This window comes from Penicillium hordei, assembly GCF_028827395.1.
Source record: "Penicillium hordei strain IBT 12815 chromosome Unknown utg000002l_segment0_segment0, whole genome shotgun sequence".
NCBI lineage: Eukaryota > Fungi > Ascomycota > Eurotiomycetes > Eurotiales > Aspergillaceae > Penicillium > Penicillium hordei.
The window spans coordinates 1,078,340-1,106,227 of NW_026623143.1; the positions used below are offsets into that span (position 1 = coordinate 1,078,340).

Sequence of the window (27,888 nt, forward strand, 5' to 3'; positions counted from 1 at the left end):
GGTTTATGTGCAATTAGTCACGTACCAAAGTTAACTATCTTGCAAGTATAACAACACGAACTCCCCCGAAATATAATCATTCTGCCACATGGTTTTTTGGCGGGGCTTTTCAATCTAATTCCCATCATGGCACCTTTAATTCAAACATTGGTGAGCGGCCTCGCCTTGGTGAGCTCTGTTGTTGCTCAGGAGTCCGACTGCTTGGTCGAATCCCAGATCCTAACTGATCCCTACCTCTATGACTTCCCTCGCCTGGGCGGTGATGGTGCCGCACAGTTCCCTATGCGCACCTGCCACGGCTTCAAGCTGGAGGAGGCTACTATCGACCAGATCCAGGCCGAGCTGGCGATTGGTACTTTCACCGGCGTCCAGTTGCTGGACTGCTACATGGACCGTGTTTACCAGACCCAGCCTTACTTGAAGTATATTATGTTTGAAATCCCTGTCATATAATTATTGACTAACAGCCTTATTAGTGCTATCCTGCAAGTGAACCCGGATGCTTACGCCATTGCCAAGTTGCTCGATGCTGAGCGTGACGAAGGCAAGGTCCGTGGTCCTCTCCATGGTATCCCATTCATTGTCAAGGACAACATCGCCACTAAGGACCGTTTGGAGACCACTGCCGGTAGCTGGGCTCTGCTCGGTAACGTCGTGCCCCGTGATTCTCACGTCGTCAACGGCATGCGCAAGGCCGGTGCTCTGCTTCTCGGCAAGGCCGCCCTGAGCGAGTGGGCCGACATGCGCTCTAACAACTACTCCGAAGGCTTCAGCGGCCGCGGCGGTCAGTGCCGCAGTGCTTACAACTTCACCGTGAACCCCGGTGGCAGCAGCACTGGCTCTGGTGTCGCCGTCGGCGCCAACCTGGTCCCCATTGCTCTGGGAACCGAGACCGATGGCTCTGTGATTAACCCCGCTCAGCGCAACTCCATTGTTGGTATTAAGCCCACTGTTGGTCTGACCTCCCGTGCCGGTGTCATCCCTGAGTCGACCCACCAGGACACCGTCGGAACCTTCGGTAAGACCGTCCGTGATGCCGTCTACGCCCTCGATGCCATCTACGGTATTGACCCCCGCGACAACTACACTTCCGCCCAGGAGGGTCTCACCCCCGTCGGTGGATACACCCAGTTCCTGTCCAACCAGACCGCTCTTAAGGGCGCTGTCTTCGGTATCCCTTGGGATTCCTTCTGGGCCCTCGGCGATGCCGACCAAATTGCCCGGCTCCTCGAGCTGGTCGAGCTGATCCAGTCCGCCGGCGCCACTGTCATCAACGGCACTGAGCTGCCTCACTACAAGGAGATTGTCTCGCCTGATGGCTGGAATTGGGACTACGGTACCACCCGCGGCTATTCCAACGAGTCCTCGTACTCCTACATCAAGGTTGACTTCTACAACAACCTGCGCACCTACCTTTCCGAGGTTGAGAACACCAACGTTCGCTCCGTCGAGGACCTTGTCCAGTACAACATCGATAACTACGGCTCCGAGGGTGGTCTGCCCGGTATCCACCCTGCCTTCGGCTCCGGCCAGGACGGTCTCCTTGCTTCCCTCGAGAGCAAGGGTGTCATGGACGAGACCTACTTCCAGGCTTTGGAGTTCTGCCAGCGCACTACCCGCGAGGAGGGTATCGATGCTGCCTTGAAGCACGGTAATGTTACTCTCGACGGTCTCCTTGTGCCCCCCGATGTTGCTCAAAGCGTTGAGATCGCCGCCCAGGCTGGATACCCTGTCATCACTCTGCCTGCTGGCGTCAGCGATGTCTCGGGCATGCCCTTTGGCCTTGCTCTCGTCAACACTGCTTTCTCTGAGGCTACCTTGATCAAGTACGCTAGTGCTATCGAGGACCTGAAGAAGAACCAAGGCGCCAAGTGGGACCGTCCACTTCCTCAGTGGCGTGGCTACCTGGAGCGTCCTCTGCCCGTCGCTTTCTAGAAGCCGTTGGAGTGGATTCTCTTTAGAGATGGTTATAGCTGATCATTTGTGCTTTTTATTGTATACCACACATCATTACATAGCCTACACATGTTTAATGAATAGAAATCTAGCGTTCATTCGGACATTTTCAATCCCCTTTCTTATCTTTTTTTCTTCTATGGCCTTTAGATGAAACGCGCCAATCACTAGTAATATTTATGCAATCTATATTACTCCACCAAATCTCCGAAATTATTTCAATCAAAAGAACCTCGAGTGGATCTGATTGCTGTGGTGGGTAACATTAGGCTCGTGGGCAGGTTCCGGATCTTCACATTTTTACGGAGTACAATTTAGACTACGACTATCATTGATGCAATAACAGTGCTTAAAGATCGACAGAGGAAAATCCCTGTGTTCGCCAAGACGGACAAATTCTCCAACCTCACCACTTGATCATCTTGCCGTAACACGAGAAATCAGAAAACCGAACACAGATCATGGACATTGGTGCAAAAAAAAAGGGAGAGAACCTCAGAATGAACCTCGGAGACCGTTCTCATCCGAGTAAAGAGTCCGACCACAAAGTTGACAAGCTTACTCCATACAGTTACCGATGTGGGGAACATCCCCCAAGTGAAACACCTTCAAGGACCGGACCCAATTCTTCAATGCCGGCCTGATTTACGACTGGGATTATTCAACTTTGACTCCTGAGGTTCCTTTGCATATTGAATTTGCACCACAGGGGACCTTGTGTACGAATATACGAATATACGAATATACGAATATACCCGCTATCCAACGGCCTCCTTATTGGTGTACTATCATCTCCCATAGCACAGGTCTACAATTTTTCCGCATGCTTCTCATCTACACTGTACCCCTGCAGAGCATAAGTGTTTATTTCTCCGCCAAATTGTGGATTATGCACAACCTTAATACATTGCCCGACTATTCAAGGCTGGTCCCACGTTTTATGCCAAGCCCCAGGCGCCTAGGGCTTCGGTCACTATTCGTCGGAACAACATCGGCTTACCACAACGGAGATTACCCGGGTGGAGAGACTTGGTTCTCAAACGTGCTTGTGTCTTAGCCCGGATTAGCTCGGAGAGCTATGTATATTGGACTGCTTGTTGATCCTATATAAGATCACGTCCATCGCGCCCAAAATGTCTCCCTCAGCTCTTCATCCCAAGGATTCCATTCTTTTAAACCGGTAGAACCTACCATCTCCCAACATGAAGATCACAGCTATCTTTGCAGCACTCGCTGTGCGAGCCGCTGCCGTCGGTGTCACCGGCGCCGCAGAGGGTTTCGCCAAGGGCGTCACTGGTGGTGGCTCTGCCACCCCTGTCTACCCCAGCACCACAGCCGAGCTGGTCTCGTACCTGGGTGACTCTTCCCCTCGCGTGATTGTTCTCTCCAAGACTTTCGACTTCACCGGCACTGAGGGAACTACCACCGGCACTGGCTGCGCTCCTTGGGGTACTGCCTCTGCTTGTCAGCTTGCCATCAACCAGAACAACTGGTGCAAAAACTACGAGCCGAATGCGCCCTCCGCCTCTGTCAAATAGTAAGCCACCTCCAACCACCCAAACTCTCTGTTTCAATCAATCCCTGAAGTCCATACTAACTGACCGCTCCCAGTGACAACGCCGGTACCCTCGGCATAACCGTCAAGTCCAACAAGTCCATCGTCGGCTCCGGCAGCGCCGGTGTCATCAAGGGCAAGGGTCTCCGTATCGTCAGCGGCGCGAACAACGTCATCATCCAGTAAGATATTGATAACACCCCCAAACCAAAACCCGAATCCCAAAACTGACGCATCTAACTAGGAACATCGCCATCACCGACATCAATCCCAAGTACGTCTGGGGCGGTGACGCCATCACCATCAACAACGCTGACATGGTCTGGATCGACCACGTCACCACTGCCCGTATCTCTCGCCAGCACATCGTGCTCGGCACCGAGGCCTCCAAGCGCGTCACTATCTCCAACAGCTACATCAACGGTGCCAGCGACTACTCCGCTACCTGTAACGGATACCACTACTGGGGCGTCTACCTCGATGGATCCAGCGATCTCGTTACCATGAAGGGTAACTACATCTACCACACCAGTGGACGTGCGCCCAAGGTTCAGGGCAACACCCTTCTGCACGCTGTAAGTTTTGATTGATCTACTTTTCTTTGGGATGGCACATCCTGTCTCGGGATTAAGTCTATGGAAATACGAATGATGCTAACGAATACATGCTAGGTCAACAACTACTGGTTCGACAACTCCGGCCACGCCTTCGAGATCGGCGCTGGCGGCTACGTTCTCGCTGAGGGTAACGTGTTCCAGAACATCGTTGCTGTTGTCGAGACTCCTATTGCTGGACAGCTGTTCTCCTCGCCCGATAGCAACACCAACGCTGTCTGCAGCTCTCACCTCGGCCGTTCCTGCCAGCTCAATGGATTCGGATCTTCCGGAACCTTCAGTGGCCGCGCTGATACTGGATTCTTGGCCAACTTTGCTGGAAAGAACATTGCTTCTGCTGCGGCTTACACTTCCGTTGTTGCCAGTGTTAATGCTAACGCCGGTCAGGGTAAGCTTTGAAGTGGAGTTGAGTGTCATATACTCCTGGGGAGGGGAGTTGTGAGGTGACAAAGGGGGATGGGAGAGGTAGCTGAGGATTGTTTGTGTGTAATTTAAACAATGAGATCTCTATGTGATCTACTAGCATTAATAAGAAATCATTTGATTTATCGAAAAGGGCAGTACGAGTAGAACTAATTCGAGTTGACAAGATGGACAACTTGTGCTCGAGTCATAGGGCTAATGATAGTGATGTGCATATGCAGTGATTTGCCAGAGGGGGCTGAGGATGCAGTTCAACTACTTGATGATGAAAAGACCAGGTCCGGCGACAGTTGCATTTGCCACACTGTATGCATTTGGGAATGGTCCCTCGGATGTGGTCACCGCAGCGATGGTCAACCCGTTCATTTGGTGTGCCTCATAGGGGAACAAAGCCTTTGCAGTAATTGTGTCATTCTCCTTCGAGATGACGTGGAGAGACTCCACAATCGGCCGATTCTGCTGATTGATGTAGGTGATCCACAGCGTGTCTCGATCAGTCTTGTCCTGGTCGTCGGCGGAAAAGGAAAACTTGATTCCTCTGGTCTCTGCAGTCGGTGGTATGATGACATTGAGAGGTGAAAAGGTTTTGAGCGGAATGGAGTTAATATTGGGGCAAGTGCCGGGCACGACGAAGCTCTGAATGGCAGTGAAGGCAAAGTTGAGATCACTAGTCGTCAAGAAGGGCAGTTCACTAGGGACCTTGCCCTGCATCACGCGGAACCATCCCTGCTGCTCCCCCTCCTGGCCGATAATTGAGGCAACCTCGCGTGTCAGCGCGAAATCACCACCGAGAGCGAATCTCTCCACGACGTCCTGCAGAGTCCCTAAAACCACGTCTGTGAAGGTGGTGGCGAGAACAAGGGCGGAATCGAAGTCATGGACGGGGAAGGTATATTGGCAAGGCTCAATTGGGTCAATACCAACATGAGCTAAGGCGTTGTTGGCGTCCAGGGCATGAAGCTCCTCTTGCTGCATCAAATTAGTAAATATCACCGAGTAACACGGGAATATCATGTCATACAGCCAGGATCACCTCCAAGCCATTCAAAACAAAGTCATAATCCTCTTCATCAGTGAAGCGATAGCCCAAGACTTTGTCGGTGATATTTGTGATCAATTGATGGAAAAAGGCAACTTCAAAGAGTTCGTTGAATGCGATGAGCTTGAGGTTGATGATCCCTCCTTCGCTGATACCAGGGGGAGGAGGACCGTTTGGCAAAGTGCCATGGGAATTCAGCTCAATTGTTTCCAGTTCACTGGGGCTTGGATTAGGCATCTCATCCGGGAGAGGGTGAATGGACACATTCGAAAACGGAGCGGCAAAGGCCAAGGAGGCCACGCCTAGAAGGACGGCAATGTGGAAACGCATATTGATGTTAAGAAAAGTACTTGGAATGAGAGACGCTGGTATCAATGTATGATAACAGAGTGGACTATGTATGAAAGAGTGGAAGATGAAGTTATGAAGTTGCGAAGTTGGGGGAAGTCGAGGGAAGCTAAGGCGAGTGGCAAGTACAGAAAAAAGGAAGGAGCTCATGGATTTAGATACTTCTATTTCCTTTTTGAACCTTCCCTTCTACATACTCTAATAGAGTGAATGTCTACTCTTCCGTTCTCCCTTTCCATGCCGGTCTACAAATAATTCTGTGGATGTCACTCATGAGGGCTGGTTTCTCTCTCCCTACTCCCAACTGGTGTTGTTTCTGCGTCAGACTCAGAACTCCGGAATCAACCAATTCGAAATGAAGTTAACGTATAGCATCCTTTTGGTAAGTAAAAACTTCGTCGAGGGTCATGAAAGAGCTACGCTCAACATATGATGACCATAGCTGACTAGAAAACATAGCTCAACATCCTCATATCGTTGCTCTTTCAATTCGAGACTCGGTTAATTAGCATGAGCCAAACCATTTCCGACCTATTGCGCTGCGTCATATGTTCGATGCATCCCAGGGAGAGTTCTCAACACCGGGGTATACGTATATTCTGACATTCGTACAGGGGGGCTGTCTGGACAGTTATATAATATCTCCCCCGAGTAGAAAGGAACATATAGACACACCTATGGGGTAAAGATAGTGACCGCGGACTAGGAGAGACTTAAGATAGTCTGCAACAACTCGGCAGACTTATTAAAAATAATGCCAGACAGCATGAACAAATCATCGAAACGTTGGATGAGCATTGCGGGAGATTTCGGCCGGGTGGAGCATATCACGACTGGATTGAAACTGGAACGAAGTTCGACTGGTTGATTCTAGAACATTGGACGTGATACTTTCCATCACCTCAAACGACATCCAGAAAGGCCCCCTAGAAAGGTTCTCAATATACCACCAATGTCGGATAGACCCCATTCTTAACACAACATACCAGGAGCGTAGGACCGCGGACAGCATTACCATGTACACCCTGCTCGTCTGTAGGAATCATAGAATAACCAAGAAGAGTATTACCAAATTAATTCATCAGTAGCAAGCAAATATATCATTGTCTAACGACAATCGGCACCAAAGCATGCCTATGGCTATCCTTTTCACAACGACACACAATCAAGCATGTTCCCTATACTCAGGCGACTCCTTCTCGGTAATTTGAATCTCCTTCTCGACCTGCTGAAGATCAACATGCGCCACCTGGGCATCATCACCATCGAAGATCTTAGCCAGCTCCTCGAGAGTGGGACCCCGGGTCTCGACGTAGAAGAAGTAGACGAAGCAGAGCTCAATAAAGATCCAAATCGTGTAGATCAGCGACAGGTTCCAGTGGTGAGGAAGGTTCTCCCACGCAATTGGGTTGGTATAGCTAGGATGGTTAGTTTGGTCTAAAGCGTGGGCATATATATTTAGCGCAACTTACTTTCCGAGAACCAGAGTTGCCTGTACCGTCAGGTTCATAATCATAATACCCTTGGCGCGTAGGCGATAGGGCAGGATCTCGAGCGCGTAGGCGACGAGTAGACCCGACCAGGCAATAGCATAGAACACAGAGAAGAGCCAGACAAAGACGACTTGTGGGTAACCGGTAGACGCGACATCCTGGGTTCTTTCGAAGACGGAGGAAACGACGGTCCATGCGAGGAACATGAGAACCATGCCTGGGAGGAGAAAGTTATTAACTTTGCAAATTTATCACGGAGATTCTAACACGTACCAATTGTGGAAATTAGGAAAAGAGGTCGTCGTCCAACTCTGTCAACGAAGAATGCACTTGAAACACTAACAACCAGACTCAGTAGGGTTTGTCCACCGTTGAGCTATGAAATGTCAGCAAGTGGTCATTTGACATAGGGCAAGGGGAAACAAACGGGAATCTTCTTGGTCTGTTCGGTGATACCCATGCTGTTGTAGATCAAATTGGTGTAGTTGCTGAACAAGGCATTGCCACTGTATTGGGAAATGATTCCCAGAGAAACCAAAAGTGCCAAACGATAACGATTACCCTTAGTCTTCATGAAGTCCAAATAGCTGCTGTTCTTCTGGAATTGCATCTCCAAGCTGATAGTTTCCTTAATCTCACGGTACTCGAACTGGACGGTGGCGTTGTTCTGATCGCCATTTCCGTGGTAGTAGGCGAGTGTGTCCAATGCTTCCTCGTACCGCTCCTTGGAGACGAGCCAACGGGGAGATTCCGGGACCCCTAATAATGATCAGCCACCTGGATGCAATCGAGTGAAAGAGGGGAAATGAAACTTACACCAGATGAAGGCGATCTGAATGACAGCGGGGAAGATTTGGAGGATGGTCAAACTACGCCATGACCAATCGTTGGGGATATACATCGTTCCCCATGCAATCCATGCGACAACTAGACCCAGTCAGCATACCAAGGTCCAAATTCTGGTCCGAAGGATACATACCTAGTGCGCCCAAATTCCACAAGCAGTTGTAAATAGTGGTGACTTTTCCGCGGTGTTGGGGGTGGCAGATTTCAGTGAGTAGGACTGGGGATGCCATCTGGGCTAGACTGTTTCCGAAACCAAGGAGCAATCGACCGGCGACATACACTAGATAGGATTAGTAAATCTAATGGTCCCAGTGTATAAAATGGGCAAGCTTACTTCCATAGTTCCTGCAGAATGCACCGAGCAAGCCACCGAGAATCATCAAGACACATCCGATCATGATAGGAACCTTGCGGCCCCATCGATCAGCGATGAAGGGCCTATTTGAGTCAGCGCGCTTCCATTGTATTTAGTGCAGGGGAACTTACACAAAGGGAAAACTGGCAAGACTACCAATCTGGTAAATTGCATTCATCAATCCCAGCTTGGCGCCATTGGGTGTGTCGAAGTACACCTGCCACGTATCCAAATTCTGGGAGGTGTTAAGCATCATTCTGCGCAATGTCCCGTCAGCTCTATACATATTCAATCGCATTGCTATAGTGCTTACCCATCGTATCCAGTAGTAGCAGAAGCAACACAAAGCACAGCAGCCCAGAAATAGAGCCTGCGCAGACCAGGCTCTTGCCACCAGTTAACCTTCTCCAACTCAGGCTTTGAAGCTTGAGTCGCGTCCAAATCGGACTGCAGAGTCGAAGCTCCGACAGCGATACCCATGTTGTCTGTATAGTCTGCTCAGATGAATGCTGTGTATGAAGTATCAAGGTAGAATGTCGAGATGTTGTGTCCACGAGCCTGTAACACAACCAAGGAGAGAAGTATGGAGATAGAGGGGCAACCCCCAGAGTTTTTAAGCAATTCAAATTTGCCATCATAGGATAATAAGCTGTGATATTAACCGGTGAATAAGAGCTGATGTCTTGGCTGATTTGCTCGGGTCGACAGCTCTCCCCGGTTTTCGCGATCGAAACACATTGGGAAAAATGGAAACAAAGAAATTCGAATATTTCCCAAGACGCTAGGACGGATTCCGTGCAGCGCCGGGACTAGGAATGCCCATTCATGAACGGACTAGCCGGATTCGTGGGATGTCAGACCAGCCTTGCCGTATAGGGGATGTTAGTAGGGCAAAAAAAAAAAAAAAAAAAAACGTTCTATCCCCGGGTTTTAGGGTTATGGTGTATCAGGCCCAGGCTAAACCCATAGCTTCTGAACTTTGGCGTAGAGATGCGATTGGCGCTGTCAAATAGGCTACAACAGCCGAGTCACAGGGTCTCAATTAGCCTGGCGTACTTGGGTACATAGCTGTGTGCCGCGGTTTTAGAATCCTTCCTTGGATACGAGACAAATGTTGGTCTTCCCCATAATCGTGTGGATTGGGCGGCCCGAGGCCCACAAATAAATAAATATGAACAAGGCAAAGCGTATACTATTGACATTCCTCCGTGCTCATTTGAGGTATGAGCTAGGTCAGCTGTGTTGACATTGGGTCTGTTTCTGCTCAAGGTTTTGGGTAATTCGTGTTGGGAGCTTTTCTGTATTCCAGACAGGTTCAGTCTCTGAATGGCATGCTCCGTGTCAGATTGAGTAATCACATTAGCCTGGACGCCACGGTGGAAGGCAAATGAAATAAGTGGTATATGAATGGTGATGCCAAGAAACCTGGGGGAAATTTGGGGGGAATTCTTCATTTGCGGGGGGACATGCACAGCACCAGGCTTCGGTGTTTAGCCGGAATTCGTATCTTGGCAACGCCACTTTATTAGGCGGTTAATGGTACGAGAATCTTGTTCAGATCCAAGCAAACGCCATATTCTTGAAGAAAAGGAAATGCGAATATCAAATAATGGGAGGTGTATACCCTAGTTCACCGCTTCCTTCTTTCCGTCTTATGCCGGGGATCGCCCCGAATCAAAGAGTGAAGGGGTAGCCTCTAATTGGTGCGATCCGAGTTACCGGCAGAATAGGGGACCCAGTCACGTAACGCCAACGCACCTTCTCCAAGTAAGTAACTGCCATCATTGCACGAGTCTATATCTCTCATCTTCTTAAAATGTGGGTTCATTCTGTAGTGCCACTGAGCACCCAAACACAATGCCAGCCAAGCCCAAATACAAGCTCTCACAAGAGCAAATCGATCACTTCATGAGATATGGCTACGTGCGTCTACCAGACTGTTTCTCGCGGGAGAAAGCAGCCGAATGGGCAGGCGACGTGTGGACTAGACTCGGTGTATCACCAACAGACAGGTCAACATGGACGACCGAAATTACCCACATGGGAGACAACAAGGAAGAGCCGGTTAGAGCTTTTGCACCCAAGGCATGGGCGGCCATCTGCGAGCTTCTCGGGGGTGAAGACCGCATAGCCCCGGAATCGGCCACTTGGAACGATGCCTTGATCGTCAATCTCGGCTCGCCGGAGTCCGAGGGCACATGGCCCCATCCTGCTGATCTGCCGGGGTGGCATGTGGATGGCGACTTCTTTACCCATTTTCTTGATTCGCCAGAGCAAGCCCTGCTCGTTATACCCCTATTTACCGATATCCAGGATCGTGCAGGTGGCACTATGATATGCCCTGAGGCGATGAAACATGTTGCCCAGCATCTGGTAGGTGGTCAAGCTTCTTATTCCACTTTTACGTCTTTCTGACTCGTGTGTTTCTAGTACAATCATCCTGAGGGTGTGACACCATATATGTATCCTCGTGGCCAAGAGCCTATTGGAGATCCAGGGGACACGCCCTTTTACTCGGATATTGTTAAGAATTGCAGCGACTTCCACCAGATGACCGGTCAGGTGGGCGATGTCGTTCTTCTCCATCCTTTGATGTGTCACTCGATTTCTGTCAACAGCCTGAGACACCCACGCGTCATCACCAACCCGCCAGTGTCCTTGAAACAACCGTTCAACTTTGACCAGGACGATCCCTCCAAATACAGTCTCGTTGAGAAGAAGACGCTAGCGATGCTTGGTAAAGACAGACTGTCTGGCTGGAAAATCAAGGGGAAGCGAGAGTTCGTTGTGCCAAAGAGGCTAAAGGATAAAAGCGGATCGAGTGAGCTAGAAAGACTAGCGAACATCACGGGACAACCTATTTCAGCCTGATTACCACGACCTTGACCTTAGCCGAGACAATGACTTTTATTCTTATGTGAGATTAGCATTTAGCATGGAATTCGAGTTATTCTTACCAGAGTTCAATCCATGCGTTCGCTTCTTGCCCTTACATTGCCTGTCATGACGCCGTACTCGATCAAGCTAGCTGTCTGTGCTAATTTGGGATGGTCGGTTTGCGACAAATGTAGTAATTACCAATGCGTTTTAATTCTGTCACGTTCAATATTCACATTCAATTTTTTCGCCATAGGAAACCGGACGAAACTCCGCCGAGGATAGCCACGCCCGTGATGAGATCCCATACTCCTTGAAAGGCCGCGACTGAAACAACTGTAACTGCTTCTCTCTGTTTATTTGTCATGCTCACGTCCTTCATAAGAATAAGATATCCGTTGGCAGAGTTTACTATATCCCGATCCAGCTCAACACTTGCAAGTCCATTGCCGAAGCAGTTCAACAACACAACACCCCCGACAGGGACCGCGACTGCCATACCCCAAGCTCGCATGTAGTATGACATAGTTGTTGGCAGAGTTGACATGGATCCATCCCCGTCTTTGGGCAGATTCTGGATGCGGACATTGTAACTGGAAAGCAACAGACCATGTCCAAGGCCTGCTGTGAACAACAGAAATACCCACGCCACGGTCGGCGTGGAGTTATCCAAGAGAATAGAGCATCCACTTGTCAGGGCAGTCAATACCCAACCGCCAGAGATGATCCACTGGGTACATCTTAACTCCTTCGCAAAAATTACACCAACCACCGTAGCCGGCGCAATCGCAAGCCCAACCATGGCTAGCAAGGTGATTCCAGACAAAGTGACGGACATATAATGAGTGGAAATAAAGTACAGTGGGAAGAATTGCAAGTGAGCAAAGACCTAGACGGGTATGTTAGAAACCATGAAGGAGATGCAAAGAAAATGGTGACTAACCACAAAGCCATGTAAAAAGCACCCTAGGTGTGTCATAGCCATCATCCTCGAGCGAAATACCCTCCTCCCAAACTGTGGATACACAGCCCACTTGGTCTCATAGAAGAGAAGTGCAAGAAGGACCACAGCGCCCACCGCAAGAGGCACAATCGTCTGCCAGTTGCCCCAATGATACGAGCTTCCACCGTAAGAAAGACCAACCAGAATAGCCCCAAGCCCCAAAAAGGCCAAAGTATTACCTGTCCAATCTAAACCGCGCAATTTGGACATCGGGATATATTTCAATGCGCGAAGATCCACAGCGAACGGAATAGCCAGCAAACCAAGAGCACAGAAAATGAGGTTGAAATAAAACACCCACCTCCAGTCCGCGTTATCCACAAACAAACCTCCGATAACGGGTCCCAGGATGCCGCCACACATGCGCGTCAACAGGATATAGCACGAATATCGTGAGTGCATGGATTCAGACGCTGTCTCGGTCATTACCAGGAAGCACAGACTCATTGCGCCGCCGCCGCCGATACCCTGGATCATGCGGCCGATTATCAGCTCTGCTAGACTCATCGAGCCGCAGCAGATTCCTGTGCCGATTGTTGCGAGGACCACAGCGATGATCCATACGGGTCCGTGGTTGAAGACTTCGCTCATCATTGTGAAGTAGAGGTGGCTGGTTGCGCCGAAAAGGAGGTATACCGTGTTGACCCACATTGTGCTTGCTAGTGGCTTTGCGAATGCGTTTGCCAGGTCCTAGATTGAGTTTCTGGTCAGTTCTAGTGTAGATATCAAATCACGCTCGAGGGTATTTCATGTGGCATACAGGTAAGGCTGGGATTAAAATGGTCGCATTGAACGAATCCATCATTGCTAGAATAACGATACAGATAATGATCAGCCATTCTCGCACTTCGATTCGTCTTTTTTGTTCCTCGGTTGAAGGGTCGCTCTCGAATAGTTGAATTGAGCTCCCCAGCGCTGGGTTGTGTGTCATCCCGTCCACGCTTCGGACACTGTCCGGTACACCGAAGTTGATTTTGGACTCATCATCGTAAATTTCTTCGGTAATTGAATGGCGTCCCATTTGTGCTGAATCTGGCCGTCGAAAGGCCCTTCGAGCTATATATACTAGTCGTTAAGTTGTCGTTCGTCACGACAATCGGGGTGCTGTGGTATCTGAGGTCGATCGCGGCATCGATCGAAACTGAACAGTGATTCCCGGAAGAAATTTCATAGCTAGAATTGCAAGGTTACCCACACTAATGTGGGATGGAAGAGATGTGTAATAGGGGCTCCCCCCTCCCCTCCTTCGTCGTCGGGAAACCTGGAAAGAGACGTTTAGGTGAATTCCACAAAAGAAGGGATACATAGTAAGTGCATTGCTATTGGCCTGGAGTTTGATATTTTCTTATTTAAACCTTCTATCGCGGGGAATATTAGCCCCAAATCGCTGGGAATGATGGGTTAAAGGGTGCCAGGGTCTTAGCACAGTTAACATTCCAGTCTCATCCCTTGTTGGATGTCGTGATGTAGGTGCATCGAGCATTCCGTGCATGATGTAAGGGGGCTTTCTCGTGAACTTGACGTAGCCTATCTTGTGGTAGTATCCTCAAGTTGTATCGCAGATTTTACATATAAAAGTGTTGCTAAATGGATGAAAGTGCATATATAAGATACATATTCTCGGAGAAACGCCAGGCCATACCTTTGACTTTGAAATTCTTTTGTTAGAACTAAGGAGAGACTTCTAAAAGCACCTAATAGTTCAATTATAATTCCCAAATCTCAATAGTAATTAATAGGCAGCGAAGTGAAGCCTCTTCGAACGTCTTCCTAGCGTCACATGCCTAGCCGTGGAGATGCCCCCGGCTTATCTTGCGTTGGCCTCGTGTTGGCTACTCGCCGCCGCTGGGGACACCCCCGCTATTTCAAAGGGAGGCATGCCCCTATTTTTACAAGCTCAAATCAGATTCCAAATATTTCGTCAGGAGTTTGATTTCTTCTTGTGGATAGTCTCCCTGGGAGACATCTGGCCTAGTCTCCTGAAATGGGAATCAGGAGATTGTGGAACTTGCAGGTGAACGGCCGTAAAATGCGTGATAATATATCTTGATATGCTTATGGATGGTTTTAATTAGGCCGTTGGTATCGTCTCTGTTATCTACAGATTCGAGTGAGCCCACCAGAAGTAGCCGAGACAGTGCGCAGAGTGAAGAAGATACATGACAAGACTATCGATCTGCGGCATGAGTTTTGGCCAGCGGAGGCTGGTTGACGTAGAATTTGTGGATGATGCTTTGGCGGAGGGAATCGCTGGCCATTGGTGATAGGATTGGTCTTTACAGGGCTTTTGCTCTGTGACCTTCGTTTACCTTTCCTATAATGCTTTCCCTTGCTACAATGCTGCGCCCTGCTAAGGGACTCTTCCGAATGACGCCTACCATCTACCCTCTACGAGCCGAAAGCTGGAATATGGACACAGATACGACAGTGCTCCACGCGTCGCTAAGTTCCTCCGCAACTTTCTGCCATTTAGGATAGGTCTGAAACCCGAAAATAAGCAGATGCGACTACCTCCTTCTAATACTTCTTAGGCAAAACATATCCGCCAATACTAACAAAGAACTGCATAGCCTGACCCATAAACTCCGTGAGATCCGCCCCTAACCACGAAGGCAAGAGCCTTGCCCTAGGCTCCTCAAGCTCGCGAAGATACTTACCAGCAACCTACACAAAAGAAAAGAGAGTTAGCACCATACGGGGTCACCCCCTTGCAATAGATATACTCACTAAAACACAATTCCCCTCCCGCTCTTCATCTAATGCCACAACCGCAATAGCCTCCGCAACTCGATCAGGAGTATTTTTCTCAAGACCAGCCTCATCCCACTTGTGCGCAAAGCCCGCCGTGATATGAGTCGGTGTCAGAAACGGTGCGACAGCATTAACCCGGACACCGTGTGAGCGCGCAACATCCTGACACGCCCGTAGGAGACCTAGCACGCCGTGCTTCGACGCGATATAGGCGGCTACACCTGTGCCGCCGAAATAACTCGATGTGGATGCAACTAGTAAGATTGACTTTGTCGGTTGAGGGTCTGTAGTGGTTGACGTGGAGGATCTCGTATAGTGTAACCCTAGGCGGAGAGCTGTTTTGTATAAATGGATAGGCAAGTTGTCAGTATACTAGCCAGCTGAAATTGGCATTTAACGTGAGATTGAATATTGAAGATAATGGGAAAATTCACTGTTCAATGTTCCTTTTAAATTAACATCAATAACTCTCCCCGCCTCCTGACTCTCGAGAAGACGTCCGTTCGCATCCACGTTGTTCATGTCTAGGGCGGACTCGGACTCCATAATGCCCGCGTTGGCTATAACGATATCGACTTTGCCGAAGGCGGTGATCGCCTCTTCGAAGCATGCTGTTAGCTCTGCCCAGTTGACAATGTTGGTAGATACAAATATCGAGCTGTTTGGGAATTTCATCTGTTTCTGGATGACTTCCTCGGCGCTGTTTCGCAATTGGGGGAGGTCGGCGAGAACGACATTGGCACCGTGGGAGTTGAATAGGACCGCGGTTGCAGCTCCGATCCCGCGCGCAGCACCGGTTATCAAGACTGTTTTACCGGCAGATTGGGAGAAGAGAGCTTGGCCGACTTTGACTTCGGTCATTATGGTTTGTTTAGACCGAAGATATGCGAATGGAGAGGAAGGAGGATGGCTGATGGTTGGTTGCTAAAGTCTGGTTATGCAGATGGACTAATTGCGGAAAACTATATTGCGGGGTATTGTTGATTGCGAGATCTACCGCAGTAATTTGTACAACTCACCTTATGCATTGATGAAGGCAATGATAGAATGACGCCAGTCATCTCATTATGTACAAGCCACGCCAAAATATGTACGGAAAGACTAGCAACCGCCAACAGACCAAAGGGAAAGACAATAAATCAATCGTTCTTGTGCCGATCACCACGTTGCGATGATGCATACTCGCTTAGATCCGCCCTTGATCCTGCCCGAGAGGGCATTCGCGACTCGGCCATTGACTCTCCTGTGCTTACAGCGTGGAAAGAGAAGTCTAATTCGCCGACTAATCCTTTGACAAGCCTAGGATCAACAGCCCAATTAGCAAACCTGGCTAGGTCTAACAACAAACTTTCTATTAGAAACCTACCGAAGTAATCTGTCCATATCACCGACAATGCAGCGGGTCGAGATTTGCAGAACTGCAAATGCCGCGAATCCCGGCTCGGCAATGTGTCGGAGACTAAGAAGGTCACTGTCAAGATCCATAAGGCGCTTTGTGAAGCTGTACGGACGGGGTGCTTTGAGATATGGCGGTAGAGGTTGTCGGTTCGTAATACTAGCAGAGAGAAGGCAGAGCAAAGATGTGACCTCGTGAGTCGTCACTTTGGCAGTATTGATCAGCCGCCGGAAATCGGTCATCCAGGCGGTATCTGTAGGATCTTCGCTGTCGCCGAGATTCATGAGTGTATCGGATGCATACCCTAGCAAGCTGAGGTAGTTCACGATGCTAAAGGATAAGCACTGTTAGTACCAGCAAAGGATGTGGGAGGGCATGGCATACTTTTCTACACAGATAATAATCGAATCATACTGCTTCTTAGGGAATCGACCGCCAACCGGAACCTCCCAGCGAAGGAACCCCGAGTATGTCCGTAGACCGGCTAGCATAAGCATCTGCTTTGAGAACACTTTGTGTCGTGCTTTCTCAAGTTTACGACCGGAAGAGGTCTTGAGTAGGTATTCACCCTCGTCCCCACGCATACGACCGGAGATCGTCTCGTGGATGATGGAGTAGTAGTTTGCCAGGAGATACAACGATGCACCTAGACTTTGACGGAGGACTGAATGCTCAGAAATTGGATATGGGAAGAATGTCCAAATAAATGCGACAGCTATACCGCCCGCCACAACAGCCAAGCGATAAGGCGCCAGGAGGTAAATAGGGTAGAAGGGCTGTCCATTGGATGTCGCGACAGCCTCGCCGACTCGGCGAACTTGGAGTTCATATCCAATGATCATGCTTGTAGTGATGATGCTGATGATCCCGACTGCTCGGAAGCGGAACATCTTGATGGGGATGTAGAAGGCCATGGACACAAATATGAACAGGAAAACGATGATACCCGGTGTCTGTTTACCTGGAATATACCAGATCAAAAGACTTGCTACCATTGCAAGGAATGTACCCAAAATCCGCAACACGAAACTGAAAATGCTCTGTCCTGAGGTGGGTGACATGCTGAGATTGATCATGATCAAGGCCCACACTAACCTTTGGGCAGTAAAGAAGGTCTGAGTATCGCGTAGGAACCCGATTACTGCAACAGTCATGGTGGCACAGGCAACACGGAAACCGTATGTCGACTCAAATGAGCGAAGGAATCCCGGGATGACACGAATTCTGTCTCCAATCCTTTCAAAGAGAGTAGTCGGTGGTAAGTGCTCTGGGTCTTTCCGCAGTTTATACGCCTCGCCAAGCTGCAGTATGTTGTTTTGTGTATGAATGTCACCCATATTATCATCTTCATGATCCTGAGCAGTCAAAAAGGACTTGGCCCACTTCCAAACTCGCTTACCACCGGGAATGATGAGTCGAGTCTTCGATAGCTTCCCTTTCGCCTCAACATGATTGGCATAGCGGACAAAGTCGAGCACGGTTTGACCGGTCGAGTACAGCAATTGCTCCATCTGAGTTTACGTTAGCTTTCATCATGTTGACTGACTGGTAGACAGAGGCTTACATAGAGAAATAGATACAGCTGTCGTCGGCTTCGCTCTTTTTGCGTAGCCGAGGTATCCAAAAAATCGGTGTCCAACATTTTAGCTGAAGCAGGGTGATCGAAAAAGTCGGGAGGGAGCGTGACACCCTTCTCCTCAGCCCATGTTTGCAAAGCAAGGCGTTTCGCACTTCGAAATTCGCCAAGTTTCTTTTCAAAATGCTGGGTAAATGCTTTCTCTCCGGGAGCAGTGCCCTCGGCTGTGGCCTCGACATCTTCGCCTCCCTCCGTTGAATTCTCATTTGAAGATTTCGCTGTCGTTTTACGTTTGGGTGGCTTTGTTAGCCCGAAAATATATGACGTATGTAGCAATCCCTCATCAATAGTTTGGATCATTACTGCGAAAGGATCGTGAACCGCCCTCATGATATCATTCCACTCGTGCACAACGCGTTGTCGGATATCCTCTGGGACTACAGGCTCATTTAGGTCAATGGGCTGATTCCATCTGTTATAGTCTGACAGTCGCTGAAAGATATCCACCACGAAGCTCAACCCCACAACCGGGATCATAATCTGGCGAAGATGACGGAAGATGGCCTGAAGATCATCAGGTCCTAATTTTCCCAATGCAACCTCACGCTTCGCAAATGTGAGATCACCATGAAGTTTGGCGTGGAGATCTGTGATCTGTCGCACCGCACCGCGGATGGCTTCTGCCTCGGGACTGTAGATCTTTCCATTCTTGCCAAACTTCTCACGGGCGTCATCATATGTCTCCGTGCGACCAAACATATCGTCTCTTTCCAATGATTGGAAGTATAGAGCATGGGCATTCAAAGCCGAGCGAAGCCCGCCAATGTAGCCTGCCATTTGTTTGAAGACGACCTGACGTGACGTCATCGGCAGGATGAATAGTGATGTTGCTGTTGAAATGCCGAGGCCAGTAAGGCATGATTTAAGCAATTGGCTCACCATGGCAAAAGCAGCTGTCATGTTCTTCATTTGCGGGGCGTATATTGAAGAAATGTTCGCGAAGATTGCGTAAATAATAACGGGGAATTGCAGCTGCGGGTATTTGGCGCGGAAGGTGTGAACCATCCAGATTTGAATGAACAGCCACAAACCACTGACAGCAGATGCGGATGAATTGTATGCATCAGTGGGGCTATTTGAGGTGTGTTGACGTGCCCTGACACTGCAGAACATTGTCAACAGAGCCAAACATGCTGCTATGCAGACAGCCAAAACGTCAAAGATCATCATCTGGATAAACTTTGCGCGGGGCATGATCGCAAAGCCCAGGATAGAGACGATGGCCACGAGATAGCCTAAGGTTGTGTACTCGTTGGCAACAGGCTTGGATTGGTAGCTAGACTAAGGGTCAGGGTTTTTCTGATAAACCGAGAACTTCGAAGGTTGATAACTCACATAGAAACAGCTATTGTGGGTGGGATACCGCCTCTATAGTAGCTGTTAGAGGTTTCCTACTATGGAACATTGGAAGCTTGATCCTGAACTCACTTCATCATCAAGAGGATGGTGGGTCTGTCCAAGCCCGTTTTCTGCCATGTCTTTTTAACAAAACCGAAGAGTGAAGCTTTCTCCTTGTTAGGGTCATCTTGCGCATCTGGCGATGGCGACGACCCGAAGGATGAGCCCGACTGATGGGATCGAACATGCGCCATATTCACACAGGGGTCACACAGTGATGTGCCTCGGCCCAGCCACAAAAGATCCAATTCTTCAGAAACGCGGCATGGTCCACGTGACCTTCAAATGAGGGGGATCTGCAACGCGGGCAAGAACGCGATAGATCTAGACAAGCCTCCAGAGCTGGTGGAGTAATTTGAAAGAACAAAGAAGTCGGATTAAAGTCCCCATCACGTCGTAGATGTTTGCAGTTCACCCCACCCTCGAGTGATTGGCTACCACATGTGGGGAGGAATGCTCTCCGCATATAAAATTTGGATGTTGATGCCTGACTTGTGAGGCCAAATATCAGGATTCTTCACGATATAATTCTTTCGTTTGATAGACTCAATAATTCATTTGCTATATTTATTGGCTTTTTGGTGATTTGAACAATGGGGCTATTAGATAGGACTGGCTAGGATTATGCCCATCGGTTCGATCAGTCTGCCATTTGATAGTCATATCGACGGCTGCCTTTTTTGTTTCCTATAGATAGTCTATAGATGGTCGTAGAAAGGAGTCTTGCAAGGTCTACTGGGTGGGTAGGAGGGATAAAAGTCGCTGCCTTGCGCTTACCGAGCTCCGCCAAAATGGGCGTAAACATTGAATGGCCTAAATAGTTATTGCCATCACAGTATCTCGTGAACAGCGTGGCACCGTTGGCTTTCAAAATAACCATAGCATACTGTATCTCATTCAATATGTCCTTTATATCCATCAGGGAGGGCAAAGGCGCGAAAAGTCCAAACTTGTCAGGATGTCTATCACGCAGGCCCGCAGCATATTCATTAGCCTTGCAGGCCAGATGTCGACCTTCCTGGTCAGTTGGGGGAATTGTTGCACCTGGGGCAGTCAAATAAATAATAGCTTTCTGTATCCCATTTTATTTCATGTTCTCTAAAGATAGCTGTGGGCTAACTGGACGGATCGCCGCTAGCTCTTCCAGGGCTACTCTTTTGTTAGTTGTCCAGCAGGATAGCCAAACTGGTATCATTACCACTTTCCTTTAATATAGAATTCAGTTACGAAATGGTGATGGGTATCTATCTTAGGTGGCTTGTAGGTCAGGGCGGTTGTTGGTTTTGCAAAAACCACGAACTCCAGAGGATATAAGGAATGAAAAAATAGAGAACAGGAAGAATGTGCGAAAACTAAAAGCAGGCTCAGCAGGCTGAAGAATAAATTCATGGCTGCACTCATGAATGGGATGGGTTCAGGATGGAAGCAAGGACTGGCTGATTCAAACTGCACTTATATATAATCCTTTAGATAGCTACCCAGTGAATACATAACTACAACTACATCCTACTGAGCCTAGTTGCGGAAATTCTTTTCCCGTAAAGGATCAATATACGTATCATGTAAATGCATTCCATGGGCTTCAATTGAAGCTTGCTGTGGGAGATGAATCCAAGTTTCGAAAACTACCGTATATTGATCATAGTCTGAGGTTATTATGCTCTATTGAGAGCTAACCACCTATTTGCCTCTCGCCCAGCGTGTTAGCCGAAATATATGTAACAAAGGGATACTAATTACCAGCTTCTCCAGCTTCTCCGCAAATCCCGGGGCTACTTCCGCCATCTCCCCGGAATTATTTGAGTGGAGATCGGACAGCTCAGAACCAAGACCGCTCATAGGGGTTAGACAGGCAGGATTTTAGGAGAGAAAAAAGACATACCTGATTGTCAATGAAGTTTCGGTCGGCAGGTCTACTCACGGATACTAGATACTCGAACTCTTGCTAAAGCTGACAAGCTGTAAACTGTGTTATGTTATCTTACGTCACACCTTGTACAATCCTACCCGCAATGCTGTAATTAGTCTAAGAATAATAATTTCGTGTCGAATACCGTAGGGAGAAGGGGCCAAAATCATACTTTGGTGTAATCCCGGTCATCGTTCCCCTCTGCACTATATAACTTCATTGAACAAAGAATCAGAATCATAAATAGAAGTCCACCAAACCCCATGAAATTGAAAGAGACTTCTATAGAATATCCATCTGTGCTCCTGCCAAGAGTTTGGAGGAACAGGCTGCTAGTTACCTAAAATAATTCCGTTCCGGAATCTTTGGAGGAAAAGAATTGCGTCTTTCTGGATAAGGGAATATAAATAAAACTGGATATATTTGTTGCACGGCTTCAGATCCTCGTAACTTTTTAGAAGTTTCTCTTCTAGAGTGAAAGTGGCAACTAAGTAGATATTGAAGAGGGGAACGCTTAAGGCTATATGCTCTGGAGCATACGGGTCGATTTAGCACTCGTAGTTCAGGTTTATACCCGACTTTATATACAAGGGAACCTAGGGGTACTAATCTAGATATAGATTTAGAGAGGTATAGGAGTATATATTCTCAATCTATATCTACCTACTACTTATAACCTTATAATCTCAATGCTTATATAACAACACTTCGAAATAAAAGAAAGAGAAGAGGTAAGGGCAAATACGTAGTGGGAGCAATATACACTAAAAGTCCTAAACCACTTAATAAAATGGAATCAAGATATAAACTACCTATGAATAGTTGAAAAACACTCAAAGTTGTCCCGTATAAAGTGTGATCTATACCGAATGAATTGCGGGGTGTATCCTTCCTTTTAGGGTTATATTGCTTCCTCCGATCTTCCGATTTTTCGTACATTGTAAACTCGACAGTGCCCCGAGGTCTGCACTATAGTTTTCTTAAGAGATTCTAACATAATATTACGGCGAGGTATGGAAATAGTTAAATAATTGACAATGTCCAAAATGAGTGCTGTTCCGTTCCTGTCCTTCCCAATAAACAGACAGCAACAACCCGACAATTCCATCGAAACGCTCCATTCACTCCGGTTATTTCAGATACTCCGATTTAGTTCTTTAGTCTTGCTTCTGATACTCCGCGGCATTTTGATGAGCGTAATTACATGGATCGTTCAAGTACAAAATGTCTTCACGGGAACATGATATAAACAGCGAGGGAATTCCCCAACTTTGACCTGAAATGGACAACCAGAACCACCGACTTTGCTGAAAAGCAAGAAAGAGAAGACCTGACAATGACTTGTAATGCAATCTTCAAGTGCAAGGCCATCGCCATGATGGCATTCCTCTTCACGGGATTAGCTGTGGGGGCTCCAATGGATACTCATGAAAATGCCACTTCTCATGATCTCAGCAAGTAAGTAAACTAATGCAAACTTGTGTGTTATTTTTATTCCTGCCTGTCCCTAGATTCACGCTCCATCGAGGCTCATGCTAACTCTGCCCCCAGCCCCAGCCAATGGAACAATACACATAGCCCCCGCGCAGAACACACCCTTGGCGGCGATCTAACCTGGTATGACACCGGGGTTGGAGCATGCGGCTGGTGGAATAACGCGTGGGACTACGTGTGTGCCGTGTCTCATTTTGTTTATGACCGTGCGAATGTAGACGGCAACCCCAACCACAATCCACTTTGTGGCCGGTTGATCCACATCAAACGGGGCGACAGGGGTATAGATGTCACTCTGGTGGATCGTTGCGAGGGATGTGGGGAGTTTGACATCGACGTTAGCCGTGGCGCTTTTGAGGCACTCGGTAACCTCGATGAGGGCCGGGTACACACTGAGTGGTGGTGGATATAGATAAAGTCATGATTTAGAAGCCACAACTCATAGTGTCATTGACTGTGATGTGGGCACTGGAGGCTGGTTGGTGGGTAAAAACAGGAAAACGAAAGGATATAGTTCGGATAGTGATTTCATGTGAGCGACATGATTCATTTAGTATTCGGGCCACGAGGGATCCACTTGTTCTTTCCATGATCGTAGTCCCCCGCGAATGTCACCAATGAATCTCTTTCCATGCTGATCTAGTCCCAACTCTTTCATTTTCTTGACGACAATCTGAGAGTCGTTTCCTAGGCGGCAGACGACGTAGATTGGGTTCGTAGACTCAGACGAGGCAACCTCGGACGGTAACCAAGAAGGGAATTGTTCAGCTTGCCCGTTACCATCCCCCTGTAACCCAGCAGTATAACCCGAGGAAAGGATATTTGAGATAGGAATGTTAATACTATTCTCCAGACTGCAGATCCCAAATTGAGCTTCGTCTCGGACGTCAATTATCGTATGGAGCTGTGACGAATCCGAGGTGACATTTGGGTGTCTCTCGTTGTATTCTCGAGCAGAGATACGTTCCTCGGGACCAAGTAAGGAGGGCAAATTTGTGGATCCACAAAAGAACACATAGTCCATTGACCCTGATTTTATTGTATCCAGTGTCACAGTTGCCTCAGCAGAGCAGACGGCACAATTGGCCCGGCGCGAACGCAGACGGATTGTGCGGACTAGAGGCGATGAGTAGGCGGAGAAGATATGCAAAGACGGGGGATCCTGTGCACGACATCTGTTAATATCAGGGGTAGTGATGACCTTGATTGCCTCTAGGGCTTGCAAGACACCCATTGTCCCAACAACCGGCCCCAGGATACCCCCATCCGCACAACTGACCACACTATCAGCCGGTGGTGGTTTAGGGAACACACACCGATAGCACGGTCCTCCAGTCTTGTCGCCCGGCGCACGGGGCGGGTTGTTCAACACCATCAGCTGTCCCTCGGTGCGCAGGGCGGACGCAGAGACCAATGGTTTTCCAAGAAGCACTGCAGTGTCAGAGATTAGATAACGGGTCGCCGGGTTATCAGTGCAGTCGAGAATAAGATCATAGTCCTGGAAGACCGCTGGTGCTGCCTCAGGCGTGAGGTGTGTTCGATGGGCAATATACGTGGGATGCGGATTCAGTCTGCAAGAAATCGTCAGCGCGTCGCTCAACATTCCTACACAGATCCACTTACTCTTTCAAGGACTCAATTGCGCTGTCAACCTTGTACTTCCCCACATTCTTCGTCCGGTGTAGGACCTGACGATGGAGGTTCGATACCTCGACTGTATCCCCATCGATGAGCCCGATAGTTCCAACGCCAGCACCAGCGAGATACTGCGCAGCGGGACATCCCAGTCCTCCGGCTCCAACGAGCAAAACTCTAGCCGATCGGAGTTTCAGTTGACCTGTAAATTCATTGAAATCGCGATTAGTCACACTGTTCAAGGCGAGAAATTCCCATATCTCTGCCAAAACGAAGCCATGGCCAACCTTTCAAACCAACTTGCGAAACAATCATTTGCCGTCCATATCGTTTGTATTCCTCCTGGAGCAAAGGCCACCGCCTTCCTTCGCCATTCTGGTCCTCGTGCCGGATTTCCGCAGTCGGTGCGGTCTCCGATTGCGCCGCTTGTTCGGCGTTTGCAAGGTCGCGTTTCAGCCCAGCAAGTTGTGTTTCCGTCGCGATGATCTGGGCGCGCAAAGAAGCGCATGTTTCGTCGAGAGATCCCATCGAGATTGTTCGCGTCAACGCATGTGGCAAAAAGAAAGTGACGCGGGAGTGGGAATTCTCGAAGTTCCCCGCGGTATCTATTGTGGGGCTCGGTGATGAGGTATGCTGGGTAGAGGCATACGAGTTTTGTACTCCACCGTTAAAACCCCCGTCAAATGTTCATATATGTTGTTTATACTGATCTATGGATATATAATGTAGTATTCTTGGATCCATGTATGACTTAATATAGGGGATCAATAACTCTATTATCCATTTACTCCTTGTGCTCTGGAGTCTCTGTAGTCTTCGCAGTCTCTGTCGTGTCTGCATGCTCTTCATGCATAATTTGAGTCTTTTGCAAGGTGTGTTCCACATCAGCGCGTCTCTGCTGCTCATCAACAGCACCGAAAATGAGATCCATCTCCTCCAGGGTCCGGCCTTTGGTTTCTTTGAAAAATACGATGACGAAGGTACCCATGGCAAAGCAAAAGATGCCAAACATGAGGAAGGTTTTCCAGCCAATCTTATTGATAGCACGAGGGGTAACCTCAGTGATGACGAAGTTGAACAGCCATTGTGTGGCGGCACCGAAACCGACACCGTAGGCGCGAAGACGAGTTGGGAAGATCTGTCGGAATAAACAATGTTGGTCGGCTGCAATGGGTAAGAATATAGAGTGAACAACTCACCTCGCCAAGATAGACCCAAGGAACTGGTCCCCAGGACGCGGAGTATCCGATGACATATAGATAAATCATCGCAACCATGGCGGTGGACGCCGATGAGACGGATGTGGCTTTTGTATCGGGGGGATTGGTAGCCAAGACTGCTCCAATGATGAACATCATACTAGCCATCCAGGCGGCACCACCAATCAAACTCTTCTTCCGGCCCCAGCGATCGATACCGACGACCAGGAAAATCGCAGTTGCAACCACCTTGACTGTTCCGTAGATACCAGTAGCAAACAAGGAGGAGTCCGTTTTGCTCAATCCGACCTGAAATTGTGGAAAAGGTTAGATTGATGCCAATCCAGAAAATGGGAGAAGATGTTGTGGTATATAGATACTGCGGTGTACTTACACTTGCAAAGATCTGAGGAGCATAATATCCTATGCTGTTTGTTCCGGAAAACTGCTGCCAGAACATCAGGACGAATGCTAGGAAGAAGCGGTATCGGTTGCTTGGCTTCAGGCATTCTCTCCACGTCAGACCCTCGGTAGCCTGCGACTCTTCGTGAATAGCAGCTGATATTTCAGCAAACTCGAGTTGAACAGCCTCGCTGTTTTCAGACTCGTTACGAATGTAAGCGAGGGAATTGAGTGCGTCGTCTTGGCGGCCTTTCGTCAGCAACCAGCGAGGAGACTCTTTCAGGAAGAATAATCCAATGAGCATTAAGCCACCCGGAATAAGCTGGATGGCAACTGGGATACGCCATTGGCTTGTGCCTTCAGGAACATGAAGCGAGACGCCATAGTTCAGCCAGTAGGCGAAGGTACTACCAATCACCAGGAACTCCTGGAAGAGACCGGCAACACGGCCACGGGTTGCCGGAGGGCAGTTCTCACTGACAAACACAGGGGTGATGCTGGACATACCACCGATACCGAAACCGGCGATGACACGTCCACCATAGATCACGCCGATCTCATGGTGAGCTCCAACTTGGACGGCTGCTCCTACTAGGAAGATCACAGCGAAAATCATCAGCGAGTATCTCCGGCCCAGTCTGTCGTTCATGTACGCAGCGAAGATGGATCCGAAAAAACATCCTGCTGTGAGTAGCGACACCACATTGGAGGAGATCTGAGCGTTCTTCTCGTCGCTGAATCCGGATGACTCTACGGGGAGGCCGAAGTCTTTTTTGAAACTTGAGAGGGCCAGGACTGACCCCATGACACCCGTGTCATAACCTAGGGAAGGTGTGTGAGTAACATTCTGTGATTGGATTGACCAAATCCGCTAACCAAAGAGCAAGGAGCCCAGATAGGCCACCGAGGTCAGGATGTAGACCCGATAGTTCTTGAAATTGACGAAACCCATCTTCGAGTAGGTTGGATAATATCCTCAGACAATCTATCGCCGGAATAAAGATTGACTTCGGGATGAGTCTTTCGTAACACAAAAGGAAGAAAGAAAAAGGAAAAGCACCATTTAGTCGGGCTGGGACCCGATTTATATTTGACCGAGAGATCAATCGGCATAATGCCGAGCGGCATTATAAGAATTACAAGCATTTAAACGGCTTGAGCATCATCTCACTATATTGATAACCCCCCAAAGATGCCGACTCTGATAGTCCGGGGCTCCGGGTGTGGAGACTGGGGAACGAATTGGGGAAATTGGTGGCGGGGGAATGCGGGTCCCACTGGATGGAAATATCGCCTGACATTTTCTCCGTCCATTCAGCAATGGCTCTGGTCTAGGGTATGTTGCTTGAGGCCTTGCTTGCGAGGAAAGCCGGTTGGCGTTGGCTGGATGCATGGCTTTGGTGGCGCCCCAAGGATTATCAAAGTGTGGGGGATTGGTGATTGGTGGAAGAATTATATCCGTGTATTTCCCTTTATTCTCCATAACATGGGCTTATAGTGCAGAAAAAAATTTGGGAAACGGGATATCCCGTGAACTGATGTTGTCATATTCTAAGTGC

At 48.6% G+C, this 27,888-nt stretch overlaps 11 protein-coding genes across 11 annotated transcripts; 4 read left to right on the forward strand and 7 right to left on the reverse strand.

Moving 5' to 3' along the window:
• Positions 1-126: 126 nt before the first annotated feature.
• On the forward strand, positions 127-1,935 carry N7537_003707 (putative amidase; the record flags this gene model as incomplete). The annotated part of the gene is made up of 2 exons (XM_056894765.1): positions 127-422; positions 477-1,935. The coding sequence occupies 2 exons, from the start codon at positions 127-129 to the stop codon at positions 1,933-1,935; spliced, it is 1,755 nt and encodes a 584-aa protein (XP_056754513.1).
• Positions 1,936-3,158: 1,223 nt separating this feature from the next.
• N7537_003708 (polysaccharide lyase family 1 protein) lies at positions 3,159-4,524 on the forward strand (the record flags this gene model as incomplete). Its single annotated transcript, XM_056894766.1, has 4 exons — positions 3,159-3,493; positions 3,568-3,693; positions 3,756-4,086; positions 4,183-4,524. The coding sequence occupies 4 exons, from the start codon at positions 3,159-3,161 to the stop codon at positions 4,522-4,524; spliced, it is 1,134 nt and encodes a 377-aa protein (XP_056754514.1).
• A 279-nt stretch (positions 4,525-4,803) lies between these two features.
• On the reverse strand, positions 4,804-5,917 carry N7537_003709 (putative sexual development protein (LsdA); the record flags this gene model as incomplete). Its single annotated transcript, XM_056894767.1, has 2 exons — positions 4,804-5,517; positions 5,570-5,917. The coding sequence occupies 2 exons, from the start codon at positions 5,915-5,917 to the stop codon at positions 4,804-4,806; spliced, it is 1,062 nt and encodes a 353-aa protein (XP_056754515.1).
• A 1,183-nt stretch (positions 5,918-7,100) lies between these two features.
• Positions 7,101-9,109, reverse strand: N7537_003710 (putative MFS hexose transporter; the record flags this gene model as incomplete). The annotated part of the gene is made up of 9 exons (XM_056894768.1): positions 7,101-7,353; positions 7,408-7,645; positions 7,702-7,804; positions 7,856-8,187; positions 8,245-8,355; positions 8,408-8,554; positions 8,609-8,712; positions 8,761-8,886; positions 8,943-9,109. The coding sequence occupies 9 exons, from the start codon at positions 9,107-9,109 to the stop codon at positions 7,101-7,103; spliced, it is 1,581 nt and encodes a 526-aa protein (XP_056754516.1).
• Positions 9,110-10,486: 1,377 nt separating this feature from the next.
• N7537_003711 (uncharacterized protein) lies at positions 10,487-11,500 on the forward strand (the record flags this gene model as incomplete). Its single annotated transcript, XM_056894769.1, has 2 exons — positions 10,487-11,002; positions 11,060-11,500. 2 exons carry the CDS (start codon positions 10,487-10,489, stop codon positions 11,498-11,500), a joined length of 957 nt encoding a protein of 318 aa, XP_056754517.1.
• A 244-nt stretch (positions 11,501-11,744) lies between these two features.
• On the reverse strand, positions 11,745-13,530 carry N7537_003712 (uncharacterized protein; the record flags this gene model as incomplete). Its single annotated transcript, XM_056894770.1, has 3 exons — positions 11,745-12,395; positions 12,450-13,199; positions 13,270-13,530. 3 exons carry the CDS (start codon positions 13,528-13,530, stop codon positions 11,745-11,747), a joined length of 1,662 nt encoding a protein of 553 aa, XP_056754518.1.
• Positions 13,531-15,026: 1,496 nt separating this feature from the next.
• On the reverse strand, positions 15,027-16,121 carry N7537_003713 (Short-chain dehydrogenase/reductase SDR; the record flags this gene model as incomplete). The annotated part of the gene is made up of 3 exons (XM_056894771.1): positions 15,027-15,173; positions 15,237-15,514; positions 15,695-16,121. 3 exons carry the CDS (start codon positions 16,119-16,121, stop codon positions 15,027-15,029), a joined length of 852 nt encoding a protein of 283 aa, XP_056754519.1.
• A 278-nt stretch (positions 16,122-16,399) lies between these two features.
• N7537_003714 (uncharacterized protein) lies at positions 16,400-19,884 on the reverse strand (the record flags this gene model as incomplete). Its single annotated transcript, XM_056894772.1, has 6 exons — positions 16,400-16,559; positions 16,627-16,986; positions 17,041-18,167; positions 18,221-19,568; positions 19,628-19,660; positions 19,721-19,884. The coding sequence occupies 6 exons, from the start codon at positions 19,882-19,884 to the stop codon at positions 16,400-16,402; spliced, it is 3,192 nt and encodes a 1,063-aa protein (XP_056754520.1).
• Positions 19,885-22,935: 3,051 nt separating this feature from the next.
• N7537_003715 (RlpA-like double-psi beta-barrel domain-containing protein) lies at positions 22,936-23,505 on the forward strand (the record flags this gene model as incomplete). Its single annotated transcript, XM_056894773.1, has 2 exons — positions 22,936-23,057; positions 23,151-23,505. 2 exons carry the CDS (start codon positions 22,936-22,938, stop codon positions 23,503-23,505), a joined length of 477 nt encoding a protein of 158 aa, XP_056754521.1.
• Positions 23,506-23,643: 138 nt separating this feature from the next.
• On the reverse strand, positions 23,644-25,256 carry N7537_003716 (HesA/MoeB/ThiF family protein; the record flags this gene model as incomplete). The annotated part of the gene is made up of 3 exons (XM_056894774.1): positions 23,644-24,664; positions 24,717-24,930; positions 25,016-25,256. 3 exons carry the CDS (start codon positions 25,254-25,256, stop codon positions 23,644-23,646), a joined length of 1,476 nt encoding a protein of 491 aa, XP_056754522.1.
• Positions 25,257-25,512: 256 nt separating this feature from the next.
• On the reverse strand, positions 25,513-27,281 carry N7537_003717 (sugar porter family MFS transporter; the record flags this gene model as incomplete). The annotated part of the gene is made up of 4 exons (XM_056894775.1): positions 25,513-25,866; positions 25,928-26,236; positions 26,322-27,151; positions 27,206-27,281. 4 exons carry the CDS (start codon positions 27,279-27,281, stop codon positions 25,513-25,515), a joined length of 1,569 nt encoding a protein of 522 aa, XP_056754523.1.
• Positions 27,282-27,888: the final 607 nt, after the last annotated feature.